General features: G+C 40.0%; 1 protein-coding gene across 2 annotated transcripts; it reads right to left on the reverse strand.

Annotated features, from left to right (window-relative positions):
- Positions 1-312: 312 nt before the first annotated feature.
- jakmip1 (janus kinase and microtubule interacting protein 1) lies at positions 313-18,556 on the reverse strand. 2 transcript variants are annotated; one of them, XM_053323343.1, is made up of 22 exons: positions 18,510-18,556; positions 15,352-15,666; positions 14,145-14,477; positions 13,374-13,535; positions 11,708-11,926; positions 11,108-11,221; positions 10,715-10,861; positions 10,229-10,399; positions 9,643-9,702; positions 8,229-8,357; positions 7,900-8,028; positions 7,676-7,759; positions 6,619-6,681; positions 5,425-5,523; positions 4,410-4,511; positions 4,275-4,328; positions 4,045-4,110; positions 3,764-3,832; positions 3,426-3,503; positions 2,264-2,473; positions 508-573; positions 313-363 (listed from the first exon to the last, which is right to left on the reverse strand). In XM_053323343.1, the coding sequence occupies exons 2-22, from the start codon at positions 15,505-15,507 to the stop codon at positions 313-315; spliced, it is 2,562 nt and encodes an 853-aa protein (XP_053179318.1). In that variant the 5' UTR covers positions 15,508-15,666; positions 18,510-18,556. The 2 variants fall into 2 exon arrangements, with proteins under 2 accessions (XP_053179318.1, XP_053179319.1); XM_053323344.1 differs by lacking the exons at positions 313-363; positions 508-573; positions 2,264-2,473; ... (3 more) ...; positions 4,275-4,328; positions 4,410-4,511 and having other exon boundaries at positions 5,148-5,523; positions 11,714-11,926.
- Between the last annotated feature and the right edge of the window lie 798 nt (positions 18,557-19,354).

Here is a 19,354-nt window from a genome sequence, read left to right on the forward strand (position 1 = left end):
ACATATGTTTGCATTCCAGGTTAGGTCTTCTGCAAAAAGTGCATATTTATCAAAAAGGCCATAAGGTTTTCATGAGCTGTCTACAAATGCATAAAAAACAATTAGGTTTTGTTTTGTCGACTCTTGTCTCCAGAGCACCGTAACACCTGAGAAAAAAGAAAACATCTTTTAATACCTTCTTCATGTTTATTCCTATCATTATCACCACCATAAATGTGCTGAATACTATGCAGTAGAGTAGAGTAGAGTGCAGTTCTGTAATGAATATTAGGTGGATAAAGGAGCTACCTGATGTGGGACCCGTCACTTTCATTAAGGCCAAAGAATAAATGCTAAAGAGAAAAACAAAAAGAGGAACAAAAACTAAAAGAACACAGGAGGTTTAATGGACAGGTGGGAAAAGAGACAGAAAAAAAAGAGTGTCAACAACTTTATAAAATAACACACAACAGTTCAGTAAATGTTGAGTGTTTTATACTCTCTCTTTTTTAAAAAAAAAATATGTACCTTCTCCTCTATTTCCTTTATTTGTTTCCTTTGCAAGTCAATCCTGTCCTCCAGCTCTCTAATTCTCTGCAAGGCAAACACAGACACGGTTAGGTGGTTAAATGTGTTCAAATAAAAGTAAAACCATCTCAAATCTCACACAATCATGCACATTTGTACAAAAACAAACAGTCATGAAACAGTTAAAGACTGTGAGGCCAACTATTTTTGTATGTACTCCAAAAACACTGCTCCCTTCCCATCATGCCCTCTGTCTCCATGGTAGCTGTTGGGCTGCCATGGCAACCAAAGACTGGCTCTAACAGTGAACAGTGTAAGTGACTTTGAACTTGAGCAGTTTATTCATTATCTCTGGGATAAAACATTAGCTTAAAGAGCACTCCACACTGAATTCGTGTCTGGAGAAGCTAAAGCATCTTTCATTTAAAAGGAGAATATACATTTCAAGGCTGCAACTAATTATTACTTCCTTCATCTATTTATCTATTATTTTCTCAATTCATCAATTGGTCCATAAAATGCCTGAAAAAGGTGAAAAATGTTGATCACAGTTTTCCAGAGCTCAAGATTATGTCCTCAAATGTCTTGTTTTTGTCCTGCCCAACAGTAAACCCCAAAGATTTTCAGTTTACCTCCGCAGAGGATTAAAGAAACCAAAAAATATTACCAGCTGAGAAGCTGTAGATATTTTGGTCTTAAAAATAACTCCAGATGATTAATGGATTATCTAAACAGTTGACAATTAATTTCATAGTTGACAACTAATCAATTAATCAACAAAATGTTGTAGCTCTAGTAAATTCATTTACAAATACACTAGTACAGTCATTAAATTCTGTAACTATATATCATCTGTTCCAGAGGAGTATTTGGTGGAGCTTAAGCTTCAACTAAACATTCTTTTAAAAACATATAAATAGTAAGTTGAATAATAAATACATAATAAATAAGCTTTCTTAATAGTATGGCCACTACTGAATAAAACCAGGGGACTGAAGAAGTGGGCAAATAAAAGCCCAACTGTGTGGAAAAAGAAATATTTTTACTGGACATATATACAGAATTTCTCTGATATTCAGGATGTTTGCAGCTTTCTAAAGCTTTGATTTCTGGGCTCAACTGTAGGTTAAATATACAGGATACAGCAGATAGTGGCCTGGATTGGTAGCCTCCTTGGTTCAAGTCCGTTTGTTGCATGTCATTCCCCATCTCTCACTTTGTGTCTGTCTTTTTCCATTTCCTGTCAGCTTTCTGCTGTTGACTCTCCATACAGGCATGAATATACAGTTAGTTTATATGTATTTAATTATTTAGTAGTGCATGTCTTAAGTAGTTGATTAAGCATGTGTTGTAAGTGCTATGTAGTTAGAGGGTGCTGTGTTAGTTAATTACAGCAAAACTGATTCACATGAAATTCAAGGTGCCGTGGTTGTTTGATGTAGTTGATGAGTAACACACTTTATAAGCCATGGGTGAAACTATTGTGAGGGCTGCGGAGTGGAGGAATACTGAAGGAGTGAGGGATATTTCAAATCACAATGAAACACACACTCTCACACAAGTTATTCTCTCACTCTTTCTCACTCTCTCACTTCTACATCAACACTTACAGGTAGAGTTACAGATTGCACACACGGGGATACTGCATCTTTTTCATACACCAGAGGTTTGGTGGGGTCAGACTTTTCAAGTAATAGGGGTCAGATTGAGGGCGGGCTGGATTCAGTAACCTGGCTGGGTTTGTTTTAAGCCTTACCTGCTGGGCCTGCTGTAGGAGCTCCATGCGCTCCTGTAAGATCTGACTGTCATACTGCCGGCTCTGCCGGAGAATCTGACGCCGCAGCTTGTCCACGGCTAGCCTCAGCTCCTCCCTCTGCCTGTCTGTCAGCGACTCGGCCACCGCCTGGCATGCCGGCTGCTCCTGCTGCAGAGCGCTATACAGCGTGGCCTCCAGCTCCTCGATCCTCTGCACAGCCAGCCACATACACACACATACACATACAGGTACAGGTACACAAGCACACGCACCCACAGACGTGCACATGCACATGCAGAAACCATACATGCATGCACAAGCACACAAGAGGCACACACACACACAGATACAGGTATGCACACAAACACACACACACACACACACACACACACACACACACACACACACACACCACTGTGATCATGGCAGATATGGAGAACACTGTTCCACTTTATATTGGGGGGTGTTTAGGCTTCACCTTCACAGGGTAACTATAACAACACAAACAGTGTTTTCATTCTTATTACACAGTTAAGTTACCATGTAAAGCCAACGTAATATGAAATGGGACCATAAACACAAACCAACACCAAAACTGACCAATGGTTAGAATTACAGTATATGGAAAGTGACCAACTGTAACTGTTGACTTCTGATTTCAGGCTACCACCTATTCAAATCAGTGAGGTACATTGGGTGTGGAGGAGTATTTATTCTCAATTTTTCTGTTCATTGAATACCATTACACATGATTGATTAAAATCATTATATATTATTAGTTTAAGAGAGAGTAAATCAACAATTGGATATCTGAGAAGATAAGAGAGCAATGTGACCAAGAAGCAAAATACCAGCACAAATGGTTTAGATTGTTCAGAGAGTTTAGGCTTCAGTGGTAAAAGATGCAGTATCCCGACACAATGTGACAGATTTTACCTCCATGGAGAATGTTGCATTCATGATGTTTAATGGGGTCCCAAATGTTTATGTGTCATGCTGAAATGATAATGTTACACCCCTGCATTTCTGAATCACTTTATCATGAACCATTATAATCTACACAACCTTGGTAAATGTTGTCCTTAACATAAATGGGTTTATTTTGTCTAATAAAGATCTTTGGCCATCTTTAATCTAAAATGTACAGGTCTACACTCCGTACCATGTAGGCCTGATCTAAGGCCTGCTTTCTGTAGTCCAACTCCTCCTCGAGGAATCCCTTCTGCTTACTGAACAGCTCCTGAAACAAAAGATGATATTAAATAATAATAGACATTATATCAGAACTGGGTCATATACTATTGTGAAAACAGATGGAATTTTTGATATGAAAACAATAAAAACAAACATATAGTTTGTTTTGTGTATTACAGTAAAACACACAGGGACACTTCATGTGTGTGATGGACTATGTGTGCAGAATTATATTTTGCATCAGTTGAACAAACAATAAAAACACACATACAGATGGTGTATTCTCATGCTAAATAGAATTTTCACCTTGTCATTTTCCAGGTCAATCATTTTCTGCGTCAGAGCGGCTTCAGTGCTATCAATCTGTTTCAACCACTGCTCAGGACAAGAGGAAAAGTAAGAATGGGGAGCAAAGTGGAAAAGAGAGGCATTAATTATGTCTCAGAAACTAAGAATGGTATTTTGTTTCACTTTCCACTTTTGACTTGACAACACAGGGACTGCTTTGAAAACAGTGTAATTACAAAATGTGTCCACTAAGTGTCAGTAAAGACACTTAGTGGACACCATACAGGCCTTCCACTCACCTTTTCACACAGAGAGATTACTGTTCTTGCCTGGATCACTGCGACCTGCTCCTCATTTCTGAGATTCTGCAGAAATAATGGGCAGGTAGCGTACATAAGAATGTATAAGATTCAAAAAGTAGAGAAGTACCAGAAGTACCAGAGCTCATTTTAATTCTCCACCAATGTCTGTCTTACACTACTTTAATAACATGTAGCAAAAAAGAACTTGTACCAGTCTTTGAACTCACCCCATTATCTCCCAGGATATCAAGTTTCTTCATCAGCTCAGGAATGATTACATCCTGCATGCACACAGGTCAAAATAAGACCTCATATTGACTGTATATATTTATATAAATGGGTTTGTATGAGTGCGTTTTCACCTTGACCCCCTCCTGGTGGCAGTAGAGCTGCAGGGCACTGCTGCTGTTCTCAGGGAAGGCAGACATGTGGAGATTGAGGGCAGGAGATCTGCGCTCCCTCTCCTGCAGGGGCACAAATCATGTTAATGCTTAGAAACTAACACCTAAATGCATCATCTGATGAGCTAAAATGACTAGATTTCAACCAATCCTGCTTTCACCTCACCATTAGTGGTGGTGAACAGTGAGACATGTGACAACAGATACTGAATGCAAATGACAGAATGAAAAGGGAGTGAAGGAGGGATTTACTTACATGACACTGAAAACATGATCAGAAGCTGCCAAAATGAGGGAGGTGGTAACCCGGAGATTTATATAACCAAATAAAACTAAAAAGGAGTTTGAAAACACATGCTGAAACTCAAATCTGAGGAAGTTATCTGCAACATAAATGGATGCAGAATCAACAGATACGAGAGGTTGGTTATGTGATTATTACTACTCCAACTACCTAATGCCTCTAAGCCCTTGTGTAAATTACCAAACTTCTTTGATGATATACATGTGGTTAACTTTAATATTAAAGATAAATTTGTTTAGCAACAAACAGCAATACAATCCCCAAATGACACTACTGTCAATCTGTCCTTAATTATCCATAAATCACAGATGGTATTTGTATGGAAAATGTAAACAAAATTTAGAACATGAATGTAAAAATGAGACAAACTGAACAAAGATGGGATAGGATGGTGAACTTAAATACATTTTTTATTCAAATTAAAAATTATATTCATCTCAACATAACATTCTTTCATTAAAAAAATATTCCAGTTCAGTGAAAGGGGTATGCACACAGCTGCCATGCAAAACAAGGAAACACAGACTCATCCACTGGACAACTCAAAAGGTGTGTTTAAGTCTACAGTATGTATGTCTGTCTGGTGAGTCATTGTATGTAGGTCTTGCGTCTGGAGCTGAGATTGTTGTTGTCGCCTCCTGGTGACAGTTTGACACTCGTGCAGTCTCTTACTTCCAGTTCCAGCACTCGGAACTCCAGCAGCTCATTCTGGTCCCGGGCGTCCTGAACCTCCGCCTGCAGCCGCGACTCTGCCTGCTGCAACACACACATCTACAGACACACACATACGGATCTTTGTTACACAAGTTCAAAGGTTTGGTTTGTTTTAAATGCATTATAAATACCCTGAATGTTCCGTAGTTGTCACAGCATATTTATGTATATTTCAACAGGCTAATGCATCATTGAAGGTCTCTACTGGAGTCTCATGTTTCTCCACTTTTTGGCCAGCTTTTGTTGGTAGTGCTTTGCTAGCCTCCAAGAGGACGAACATATTATAAGGTTGGGTATCAAACCTTAAAGGACAGGTTCACAATGTTTAATGCCTGTCTTTACACAATAGCCAGGCCCTTATGAACATTAAAACTATTTGTTCTTGCTGTAATCATTCCTCCTGTTAATACAGGTCATTAAAAGATCCCTTTCTAATGTGCATTCAGTGTAGGTGAAGGGGTATAAAAACTACAGTCAACATTTTGTGCAAAAATGTATTCCAAAGCTTATGTGAGGCTTCAGCAGTCTGATTTACATGAACTGGATATTTTCAAAATAAGCCCCCCCCCCCTTTGTGTTCACCTGAATGGTCTGCTGTTCAGACACAGTGAACAGGATAGTAACAAAAAAAGGGAATTTTGTACTAAAAAGACTACCTTCACATAGAGCAAAAACTGTATATCTATGAACCTTCATCGAGAGCACATTAGAAAGGGAATTTTCAGTGGCCAGTGTGTTTTAATTTTCATATGTGCACAATTGTTTCAAGACAGACTTCAAATGTGAATATATCCTTTAATAATTATTTGAGACTGACCAAGCAAAATTGACATAGATCTATTTACCAATTCTCTCATTTTATTTCTATTTTAAATATTAACTTCGCCAATGTAGAAACTGTTTTATTTTCTGTAGGTGAAGTTCTCATATGGTTGCTTGTGATTCTACAACATTTAACATTTTAGAAGTTTGACTGTTTTTGTCAATAGAAAAACAAAAAACATGTATTCCAATGAAAATATAATTTGGCAACAGAAATTTCTGATGGTCCACATTCAGGTCCGAGTATGCATCAAGTGTACAGTAATGCTATTAGATCTTCATAGGGCAACCATGCTGCCACCAAAGTCAGTAAAAGCTAATGAAATCTACCTTCTCATGAAGTTCCTGGTTCGTCCTGAGCAAGTACTGCTTCTCCTCCACCCACTTTGAGTCCTGCCATAACAACCAAACACAACATCAGCAAGAAATGACACAGGCAGGAACAGCAGAGGAAGAACTAGGAGAGAAAATCTCTCGAGAAAAAAAAAGGGTGTAATGAACAAAGCTGTCCGAAACACAATCAGCTAAATCCAAACCTGCCACACAGTGACCGTCTCCTCTAATTCCAAATGACACATGCAAATGTAACACAGACACAAACAGACAGGAACAGAGTGGCGGTAGCACAAGTTTATTGACCCAGAGAAATAAAGCCCACTCCCGAGATAAAATGTGATGGTGCATTCACAGTCATCAAGAGTTCACAGTGATAGGAGGAACAGAAGGCAGTCTGAGGTGAAGAACAGCAGAGCAGCAAATCAAAATACAGAGCCGAGTCAAGCCACAGTGGAACAGGCAACATGCAGTGACACAACAGAAAATCTTGAGAACAAATGAAGAAATTAAGGGTAGTGATATGAACTAATCTTAAAAATTTCAGCCTTTTTCATGATATTCAGTGTAGGTGACAGTTAAGGTGCTCAGTGTGAGAATTTCTTTCAATTAATTTCTTCTACACATGCTTAGGTTTGGCTTTGTTCATACGACCAACATGTTTTATGATGACTTTTGTACATATTAAATTAACTAAAATTAACTTAAATTCTGTATTTTCAATCTTAAAATATTACTGGATCAAGATTATTTATACCAAACATTTTTTTCATAGCTGACAGAAAACAAAGTGGTAGGAGAATCCTCTCCGTTGTGGTCAGCACTAAAGTGACCGATAGGAAACAGAACCAAAAACAGGAAGGATAGAAGATGAGGCAGAGCGTGCAGGCACAGAGCTGTGACATCACACATGCAGGAAGTGACATCACAGGAATCTGCGGCAGACCTGGTCGGCATAGCGCCAGCCCAGGAGCAGAGCAACCAGACAAACATGCAGGAGGGCCAGTGAGAGTACGACCCGTGAGCTCCTGTCTCCATCCCTCGTCTTTGTTACCTGCCCCCGCTCAACTAGAGCCTTCTCCAGGTCGATGATCTTGGCCTGGCAGCTGCTGAGCTCTGCCTGCAGCTGCTCACGTGTCTGTGGAGGAGAGATCAGACAGTAAGGAACTAGTGTACAAATATGTCACAAGTAAGCTCTGTTTGTCATGGGGTTGTAAAGACAAAAAGGTTGAGAGTCGACAGAAGACAGATAAAAATGACAAAGTACAAAGTACAAACCCTGGCCTCCCTTTCGGCATCTAGAGAGCCTCCGCTCTGCTCTTGCAGGAGGGCATAAGCCCGCTGGAGAGCCTGGTACTCTCTGGTCAGCTGACGGAAACGAAGCTCTGACTCTTCACGAGAAACACACTGCCGTATCAAAGAAGGACAGAGTCAAAGTCACACACAAACCTTCACCATAACCTATTAATAAACTGGTCCCTCAATCTGTGAATGTCTTAGTTCTGTCCAGTCAGTCACCTCAATTTGTGCTAAGCATATTTTAGCTGTTAAAATGGCAGAATCTTGTTCAAATCATATCTTTGCTCATAGATAAATTAATTTCTTACCTCTTCCAAATCTTCTTCTGGAGTAGCAGGTGTACGGTCAGTGAGGTCAGTGTTATAGGAGGTCAGAGAGGACGTCTCAGAGTCTATCGACTCCTCATCAAATCCAAAATATGTCTCCACAACATGCCTCTGCAGGGAGGAATGGCAAAACAACAGGTTTGTTAAATCAAATTCAGAAATAGACATACGTTAAATCGCCCATTCTGTAGAAAACCAGTCTTGATTTTAGACTTAAGAAATTCTATTTGCAACAAAAAAGAGCCCCTAAATCCACCTCTCACATCTGCCTACTTTCCCATAAATGCACTTCTTGTTGTACAGCCACTTTATTCATCAGAATTTTGTCCTAAATTTGTCAAACTTGCACTGTCATTCTGTCATCAAATCAAGTCTCTGCATGTTTACTGATTTCTGGCTATTAAAGTTTCCAAACCCCACAGGGTCCTTACCATCATGTTTATAAGTCATCTCCTGGCAACCAGAGAAGTAGAGGCAGACCAGGGCACACAGACAAATGAAGGAAGAGAAGTAGAGGATGAGGAGGATGTACTCTGTCATGATGCTAGACTAAAACTAAAACCAAACTATAAATAATATCCTCAAAATGCATCTATCATTTCTTGGACTGTACCAGTGGATCTATACAGCACACTCCAGGCCTTTCCAAGAAAGTATTGTAGCTTTCTGCCAGACACCCACACAAAATGGAAAAACAGACAACGAAGAGTCTGGTTACAATCAAATCACTACAACAGAAAAAGCAAAAGGCGAGCCTCTGTGTTTTGTCTGCCAGCTCATTCAATTCTTAAGCAGAGACAAATGTCCAGGTAAAAGTCCAAGAGCCAAACCACTGCGCCTAACCCCGTTTCCCCCTCGGCAAGGTGACAAACTGGTTCCAGCAGGGAAGGTGGGAGAATATATGTATCATGCAATGGAAAACTCCTCCTCCTAACAACATCATAGACTCCCCATAAATCCCCTGACGTTTAAGCCCAAACATGCACACACACACACAAATCAGAGCAATTATGTTACCCAATTAGACATCCTCATCTCTTTCCCCTCTGTGTTCACACACAACAAACCATAAGCCCAACTGCTGCACACAAATTCAGCATTATTGCTATTTTTGTTATAAATCCTACACTATTATTAAACACAAAAGAAAACAACAATGGGGAAAAGGTAATAAGTTTCCACTAACTGTGGGAATAGTAACATGCAAAATTTGCATGCGTTCTCAGTTTGATGCTCCCAGCTGTGAGGGATACTGTCATTATTATCTCTTGAGCCCAATTAAACACACAGAGACAAACACACACACATACACACACCATTACTTGCAGATTAGTCAACCACAGATACTGCGGGTAGTTGCTTAGCTACAACACCACAGCATTCGAACAACACTTACTTTAGACAGTTTGAGAGGTTTCCTCCTGTTCTTTTTACTCATCACCAATCGGTCACGTTCCTAAAGACAAACACACAGCCGGTTAACATCTCAACTTTGCTGCTGGCAAAACCAACCTCACATTTGATGTCCAGACATGACTGCTGCACATTACATACCAGGATCATCCAAGTGTGAGTTGTACAAAATGCAAGAATAAGCAGTTTGTGATTAACTGTTTGGGATGAGTCAGAATATGAAGTGAAAGTAAAGAAAACAGTGTTGGAGTATAAAGACAATAAGCAATAAATGACACTTGAAAGTATGAAAGTATGAAAATGAAAGTATGTATCATATTCCCCTAATCCAATTTTGACAGGAAGCAAAGGCAGACAGGACCAAGAATTGATGGCTAATACTTTCACAAAGTGATGCTCCTATTTAGTAATGGGCAATATGAATGCTTACACCTGGAAGGAGATTAATATATTCATAGATTTTTTTTTTAATTAAAACCAATTAGAAGTAATTAATTTCTTCACAAAATATTAATTCCAGCAGCTTGCAAAAAGGTGTATGACACTGGTGGTTCTAGTGAAATCCTGACCTGCGTGAGCTCGTCAATGATGCCACGTTGCTCAGCAACCTGCAGCTTGAGGAATTCCACTTCCTGTTCCTCGTGGGCGTGGCTTAAGTCTGTCAGGGAGCTTGGCCGCTTCAGCTGGGATTGATGGGTTTGCTGCTGTGAGGGGGGCCGAGAGGAGGAGGCATTTTCTTTCTGAGGGAGGGAGATGGAGAGAGAGAGAGAGACAGAGACAGAGACAGAGAGAGACAGAGACAGAGACAGAGACAGAGACAGAGAGACTAAATGAGAATTATGTCATACTTTTCCTCAAATGGCCACTAGAGGTCCTGCTGTTTCATCTCAGTGACACAAAAAGTACCACGACAAATCCCCTCCCCCCCACCGATAAAAACTCAACTATCTGCTATTTTCTAATAGTATTTGAACTCTGAATGTACCTTAAGCTAATAACAAGATGAAGGTGGGAAACAACAGAGTAAAGATAAACAAACACTGGGTGCCTCTCACCATCTCAGCGTTCTCTCGGCTCAGGTTTTTTAATTTCTCCTCCATGCGTTGCAGCGTTTGCAGGAGGTCATCATTCTTCTTGGACAGACGCTTGTTCTTCTCAAACATCGGCTTCATCTGGCTCTCTGCCTCTCGCACCCGCTTCAACTGGACAGAGGAAGGAAACAGGAGGGGAAACACTGTAATCTTAAGTAAGTCTTTCCTTGTAGCGACAGTATTTCCAGTTTGAGCATGACAGTCTAGATCTAGGGTTAGAAAATCAATTTTGTAATACAAGTTTTATGCACGTGTTTCTTCACGTTTTTGTGTGTAGCATATGCACGTGTAATACTGTGCATGTATTTGCATGCCTATACCAATGCATATATGTACTTCTGCATGTGTGTTCCTCACTAGTTCATTCCTCTCGTCAGCCAGCAGTGCATTTCTGTCCTCCAGTTTCCTGATGACCGAGTGGAGCTCTGCTATCTTCAGCTGGAACCTCCTCATGTCACGTTCCTCCACCTCCTGGGGAGTAGGGGGGAGAGGAGAGGAGGAGGAAGACAAAAACTGAAAAAGGGGAGATCATGCAGGCAGGTAGAACAGGTTGATGGGATAGAGGGGATGATAGGATGAAGGATGAGCTTGACTGAATGTAAGTGGAGATTAGACTTATTGGACAGTATTGAACGCCTCCAATTTGACGAATGTTCTTCCTTTTCTCTGGGTGAATAAATAATGCACAGAAATTAGAGATGCACCAGTTCCACTTTTTCCTCTCTGACACCAATACTCAAATTATTATTTATTTTTTTGCATGTTTTTGTATGAAGATGCTCAAATTTGAAGATTATGAATTTCAGAAGAAATATCTGTTATTTACATCTTCAGTAAAAAAGTTGTTGTCTTTTTTGTCAAACCTACCTATGAGCCTTCATGAACTCATGTTGGTCAAAATTAATTCAGCCAATACAGTTACAGATTTACAGAAACATATATCTGAATGAGGTGTGCATGTACCTGGTTGTTGAGCACGTCTTGGTTATCCCCCAGCCCAGGCACCATCTCCCTCTTTGGGCTGCCATGGTTGTGTCTTTCAGCCTCTCGCACCTGGCCCAGTTGCTCGTCAAGGGCTTCCTTCTGAAGCTGAAGCTTCTGGGCGTAGCCGGCCTGCAGCCCCAGCTCTCTCTCAAGCGCACACACCACCCGCTCCTTCGCCTTCATTTCATCCATCTACAGGAAAAACACCAAGGATCACAACAAGGTGGTGGATGGTGGAAAGAGGCAGCCAGACAAAAGTCCATTAAATCCCAGTTACAGAGAACATTAACATTACTGAATATGTTCACAATAAAAGGTCCTGAAGACATTTGTGAGATCAAGTTGCAGAAAATACACCAAGAACTTTTATGAAATTAGGCAAGAATTAAGCTTGATTCATTTGTTTCTCTGGTTTTAAAACCAATGTGAATATCTGGTTTAAATTAAGATTGGGTTCTTCTTCTGTGTAATTTCTGTGAAAACAGTTAGGCTTAGTATAATACAAATTTTAACCTTGACTGTAAATTGTAAATACTTTCACTCTAACAAGATGTTTGCTGATGGCTAAGAACAGAATAAGGGATTGACAGTGTTTTTACATTTAAAATATTGTGCTTCAGCTGTAATTAATTCATGAAGCTTTGCTCTTGCTCTCTGCGTTACATAACTTATTCTGACAAATGCTCCCACTTCTACTTCCACTCCTATTTTTTTTTAACCCCAGGTATTTCCTGCATTGCCTGCTCTCCATCATTTTGATCATCATCATTTATTCATTCACCATTCTGCCTCCAAAATTCATTAGGGTAACTTGTTCAAACATTGCTTTGCTACTGACAATGCCTGTCATTGTAGCTCCACTGCATGTAATTTGGATAATGATTAACTGCAGCAGATACACAGAATTTTATTTTTGCATCGCACCACACTGTGTGCTCCACATGGTGAGATAAAGTTAGAGCAAGACAGACAGAATAGTAATTAGCTTCTATCGTTCAAACAGCGTCAGTGAAATAAACTCTGAGGTGAAACTGAACTTCAAAAGCAGGAAAACAGATGTTGGTGTGTGAGGAACTGTTGGTGATATTCAAATGTGACGGATGAGGAATGTAAAAATAATTACTTTTTTATATATGTATATAGATATATATAATTATAATTTTTATTTTCATCAGTTTTTTAAGCATCTTTAATTTTCCATACATTGTGTGCAGTATACAAATGGCTGTTTAATATTTCATTCATGAGCCAGATGCAACCTAATTGCTATACACTTGCCCTGTGTAAAGTCTGAATGACAATAAAGTTAATCTTGAATCTTGAAAAATAACAGATGTTGAGTTTGTCAAGCTAATCTACCACTGAGGAATAGTAGATTTAAGGTTTAAAGGGTAAGATGTGTCTTTGATTATTTGATTACATCAATTATTATTTTTCCTTCTACCAATTACAGTCAAAGATTGCCAATGCAGCTTTCTGTATAGTTGTTACTGTAAAGATACATATTCTAACTGGTGAACCATGATATATAACATTTAATTAGATTAAAATGATTTGTGTTAAATATTAATTGTCCAAAAAAATCAACCCCTGTATATGTGTTATGTGACATCTAGGGAATAGCAGCATGTGGTCTCACCAGTCGGCGGATGTCTTTTTCACAATCCCGTTTGATGCGATGAACCTCATCCTGGTGCTGTTGGTAAGCTGTCCGCAGATCAGCTGCTTTTGCTTTATCTGCTTGCAGAGCATTGGCTAGTGCCTCTTCAGCCTGCTTCCTGGCTGTCTTCTGCTCCTGAATCTGAAAGATCACGTGCACACATAATGTTCATTGTGGGCACAAAACCTAAAAACAACAAAGAAGCTGATATTCACAAGGTTATGAACACTTGTCCTATCCCTTTAAACTGTCGTAATGATAGGTGTCTTGTTTATCTGGAGAGGCTACAGTGAAACAATAGCTTGGCAACAGGCTTTTCCATGCGGCTTCCTGTTTTTCAGCAGCAAGTTTACAAAAGGTTTACACAGACCCACATCAATACACGACAAAGATACACACACATAATGGTTTCAGAATGCCACCTTTCCACAAGAAAACTGTTTGTCTTCATCTAAAACAAACATACAACCCTTTCAGAAAATATTCAGCCTCCTACAGTCATTTCAGGTATGTGATGTTACACCCTAAATACTGATGCTACTGATTAAATTATAATAAAACTAAGACAGCCACTACAGTTGACAATGGATTACAGTGTGAAGGTGTTTAAAACCTTCACACTACTGGCATCGTTCACACTTGTTCACAACTGTATCAATCACAGTAACTACATTGACATTTTTCCACAATATATAATTATAACTTAATCAATAACACATTATTTTCACCTATGTACATGCTACAACATACCTCCTGCTGTAGCTTTAGCCTCTCCCCATCAAAAGCCCTCCTGGCCTCCTCCCGGGCCTCTCCGAGAAGGGCATTTTTGAGCTTGTCAGCTGCTCCATCTCTCAGTGCATTGACCAGTCCCTGAAGTCTCTGCACCTCAGTGTCTCGGATCTTGATGGCCCTGGCCAACTCGACTTCATGCTGCCGTGCAAGGGTTTCACGAGCGGCTGCTATCTCACGTAGCTTCTCCTCATGGAGTTTAGCTCGCAGGTCAGTGAGTGCTACAGCATGTTTGTGTTGTTCCAACTCCCGAGCCTGCCGCTGCTCCTGGAGCCGCTCACGGAGCTTACACGCCTGAGAGAGGGACACAGCAGATAAGACTGTTAACAGGTCATCATTACATACATCACCAGTGTGTTTTTGCACAGACAACATGCAGCACAGTGATAACTGAATTTGCTGGTGTATAGTGTATGTAGTCCTAGCAGTCTGAAACAAAATGGATGATCAGCTGTCAGGTGGTGGTTTATTCACCAACAGGGAGCAGTATCAAGTGAAGAACAATAAAGGTTTCTTTGCTGCAGTTTATTATTTCTTATGATAAAATGCAGCATTTTTATACATTATAGGTATTTTAAATGGTCAATATTAAGGTGAATTTCAATATTTGTCCAATAGCTTCACCTTAGCTGTCATTATTGCACTGTATAAACTGCTCTTAATAATCTTCCACCCAGTGTTCCACATACCATCTTTCAGATGCTTTTTATGCAAATTGAAAAGATTTAAAGCATGGCCCGCTCCAATGGGAACTGGACTTCACCCTACTCTGGTATTGTTACTGCCATTCTCCAAGTACAAGCATGAAGGATATAGATTAGGGCGAAATGAAAAAAGTGTGTCAGTTTTGATGAAAATGAAACGTGTAGAACTTTCAAATCTTTAAAATGTGTAGTATTACAGAGTCATATGCTCTCCTGAGGGTAATCACTATTGCTATATAAATGCAGCCATTTATGGTTTAGCTGATAATATGTTGCACACTGCAACTACTGAAGCATTTTCAGCTTTGTGACTATTAGCCTGTATAAACATTAATAAATAATTCTTCAAAATTGGCCTCACTCTCTTTCCTCTGCTTACTAAAGTCATGATCTAAAGGGCAATACATTCCTACTGTCATCAGTTTTCTGGACCAGGCCTTCCCTTTTTTCCTTTTCTTACACACCTTGCCCCGCTCCTGCTGAATTTCAATCTGGACGTCCATGAGTTTGCTCCTCAGTTCCTCATTGGTGGCCTGCACCGAGTCAGCCATCACCTCTGATTTCTCCGGCTTCCTTCCCTTTTTAAGGGGCGGGGCCGCAGAGGGTGTGGTTGATGACATAGCACTCTGCCCGTCCAATCAGGACAGACATAGAGTGCCAGGTGTTGCGCGTAACAGAGGAGAGAATCAGTAGCTGCTGTTCCTCCTCCCTGCAAGGCTGACCCAACACATCATCACCATTGTCAAGTCTACATCATTGCTGGAGGATCCTGAGAGTTTCTATTTGACAGGGAGAAAAAGAGAAGATGGAAAAAAAAGGGTGAGTCAGTGCTTAAACTGGGTTACACAAAACTGCTCTGCACAATACTCTGGACCCAAGCCACATGATGCGCTGCAGCCTGGGGAAAAGTGACTATTTTTGGGACTAACATTTACACTCTCCTCTGCCACCCTCTTTTCTCTAACGTATACACGTGGATCTAACACTGGAAGCTCTCAGGTCATTTATCATCATCCCATTTCACTCCCTGGGCTGTGCTTAACAGCTCCATAGTGCATGAAAATGTGTCTGGCCACCATCATTTTGGCCCCTAGACTGTAACATCTCTACTTACCCTTGTCTCTTTGTGTAGACTACATAAAATCATCCTTTACTTTCTCAGATACGCTTTAATCTGCTCTGGATTCGCATACATAAAAATAAAGGCTTGCACTAGCATCAGTGTCGTCTACTTCCTGCCTGTAGAGAAAAACTAACTTTATGTACTGATGACGTCCAAGAGAAGTCTCCTTTTATTTAAGTTACAAATCTTTGCTTCATATATTTCTTCTCTGTCGTTCATCTGTCTTTTATTTTGCTTTCTTTTTTATAAAGAGGAAAGGAAGTTGGATTACTTTGTCAAATAAATCTCACATCATTGATTCATTTGGTCTTAACTCTGTAGACCAGACGGATAAAGTTGCCTGATTTGAACATTCATCATAATTCATAAGTGCAATACAACTACAAGACCCTTCCCTTTCTTAAACACACAGAACATACCAGAAGGAGTGACCACTGGTATTATTTTTCTGGTTAAAAAGTCATTTCAAATGCAAAACCAATAAGGAAGTACACCGGATAAGCCAGAAAAAACAGGTCACATACACTTCAACCACACAAGTCAAGGAAAAACAAAAGGATTTAAATTAATTATTAGTATAATCTCTACTTCTCCCTTTCTCCCCACTGAAAGCTGTTGTAATTGTATTTTTTGCATATTTTTATTGTAGATGAGTTGCAACCATGACACAGATTCAATGAGGTGCAAGTGGACTCCTCTAATCTCTTCCTGGAATGAATTGTAACCCAGTAACCTTCCAGTCGTTCTGCTGACTATTAAATAAATAATGCAACGATGAGGGAGCTGAAGCATTAAGACCGCATGCGCCTCCATCTTTTCCTACACTCACACATTACAAAACATTCATACAACATAACACAGATGGCAGCAACAGTTACCAAGGCAACCCATGCTCTTTCAAAACTCCATTTCACTCATAGCGAGGGATGATGGGAAGGAGGAGTCTTGCAGTGAATTTGAGACACAGTCACACACACAAAACACACTCTTGCATCATATAGAGGCTGCATATTTGAAAAACACACACACACTGGATTTTTTTTTATCTGGTGCAATCTCTCAGCTGAGGTTCACTGAGATACAGAAATGCATCGACGCTGGAGGGCAAGAAAGCTTTCTTCCACATGGATTGTCACACGGCACACGTAGTCAAACCGTAGGAACCAGTAGCGATGGAAAATGAGACCGATGACAGAGAAATAGTTAAGACTATAAGAGAGAGGAAGAGGGGAGGAAAGAGTAAGAGGAAAAGAGGGAAAACCACACAGAGAAACCAACCTTCAATCATCTCCCCGTTCCCCCTTCTCCACTTACTTTCTCCAACCTCTCTCCATCCCACCAACCCCCACTACACTAGCTGGCACAGTGATGTTACAGAGCACAGGCAATCAGTGATCTCACTCTCATTCACAGAAGCAGAAAGAAAGAGAGGCAGAGAGAGATCATTCACATAGAGAGAGAGAGAGCACTGACACAAGCCCACATTCTTTGAATCTTACACAGAACAACCAGGGACAGACTCAGTTGACACACATTCACTCCAGCACCAAAAGCTCTCGAAACTTATTGACATTAGTAACACAAACATCAATTCATTTGCTAGTAGGGCAATAGACTTTATTAACTAGCATGTGACACGGGAAGTTGCAAAAATAATTTAGAAGAACAAAAAAATCTTAACATTTGCCATTCTGCCACCGTTCAGCATGTTTAAACATGTCTGTGCCATTATTGGAGACCAGGTGTACCCACGCTGAAATGGCTGTAAGGCATGACAGATGGTTTCACTGTTTTTTCTTCATCAGCATGGAGGCTACTGTACATGTAATGGTTATTTTCAACGCAAATAACTATAAGTGACTCCTTAATTGGTCTCATGCATCATTTTTATATTTATTTTTACACATTTTAGGTTAGGGCTCCTCGACTGAAAAAAACTCTTGTCACAACCAAACCCTTAATTGTCAGCAGTGTCTGTATCTCATGACATGAGGTCAGATTTTTCCTGAGACAAACATGTGTGTACAGGCACATACTGGAGCCACATGTTCCCAAGCTGGCAGCCAGGAGCTAACTCTGAAAGTTTATAGCTCATAGAAAACCAGGAATGTTAAATGGGACACAGGAACATTTTTATAGGGGCACCGAGAAGCTAACAAGCACCTTTAATGTTCACAGAGGCAAACAAAAGCCAGCGCAGGTCATACATCTTAAATTATCTCGTTCACTGTGAGTATAAACAGTTAGCCTTGCTAATATTCAGCTGGGGAACCTCGAAGGGCACACAAAACCTTTCAATGAACAAAACTGACAGCAGAGATCAAAAAGTCTTCTTCACCCAGATATGGCTGATGACATGACTCAAAATCAACCGATCAATCAGAGTCACATAAAATGAATAATAAAGAAAATGCACCTTCTAGGCTTATTAAAATGCAGTGAATGTACTGTAGCACCGACACAATCTGCTTAAACAAAGAATGGAGCTAAAGCACTTACTGCTGACCGCAAGAAAGACGTGATGAAGAAATTCTGCAGCCGCTGAGGGGGTTTCACAATTAAACTAATCTTTGCTTGAGAAAGGAACTCTTTAACTGTGGGCCACCCTGAAAGTGTCAGCAACCAAATGTGTCCACGAGCACCAACACAGCAGCACATGTTTTTACCTACTGTAAAAGTGAGTCTGCAGAGGAACATACCTGGCTACTGGTGGCTGGTTGGATGCTGTAACCTTAATACTTGAACAAGGCGTGACAAACAAACAGGTAGTTTCACAACTGCTGAGGAAACGCCTTTTCTCTGTTATGTATTGGGTTACAACAGTTCAGTGTTTGTTAGGTGTTGTTTGCTTACTTTGACATACAACTGTAGACAATTTTGATGATGTGCATAAAACTATATGACTGCCTTTTGCCAATAAAAGTGATTCTCATTGCATTTCATTACATTTCAGTTACAATTACATGACAGTTTGCTATCATCATTTCAGGTCTCAGTGTTATTGTTCCTGAAACCATTCTACCGTTGGTCTTTCTTTCAGTACACAGCAATCCAATACAATTTAAACAAATACTGTAAATAGAAACACGCCTTTTTTGATGAGAATACTAGATTTATCACACCTCCCTATAAAGCCTGATAATTTAGTCATCCATTCAAAGCAAGCCATGTGTGGTATTAGTGCAATAATCCTGACTGGTGGAAATCTTTAAGTCTGCAGAGTGACATAACATGCATTTGTTAATGACAGTGTGGTTGAGGGATGCCACCACCATGATCAACATTCAGTGAGATTTAAACTAGTAGACTATACTCTTTTAATAGTTTATTTGTAATCTCATGTA

This window comes from Scomber japonicus, chromosome 8 (assembly GCF_027409825.1).
Source record: "Scomber japonicus isolate fScoJap1 chromosome 8, fScoJap1.pri, whole genome shotgun sequence".
Taxonomy (NCBI): Eukaryota; Metazoa; Chordata; class Actinopteri; order Scombriformes; family Scombridae; genus Scomber; species Scomber japonicus.

Coding starts and splice junctions, on each gene's coding strand:
- jakmip1 (XM_053323343.1), bottom strand. CDS start 15,507: ATGTCATCAACCACACCCTCTGCGGCCCCGCCCCTTAAAAAGGGAAGG. Junction 14,478..15,351: donor TTCAGCAGGAGCGGGGCAAG/GTGTGTAAGAAA, acceptor TCCCTCTCTCAG/GCGTGTAAGCTCCGTGAGCG. Junction 4,512..5,424: donor TCCGAGTGCTGGAACTGGAA/GTAAGAGACTGC, acceptor GTGCCCCTGCAG/GAGAGGGAGCGCAGATCTCC.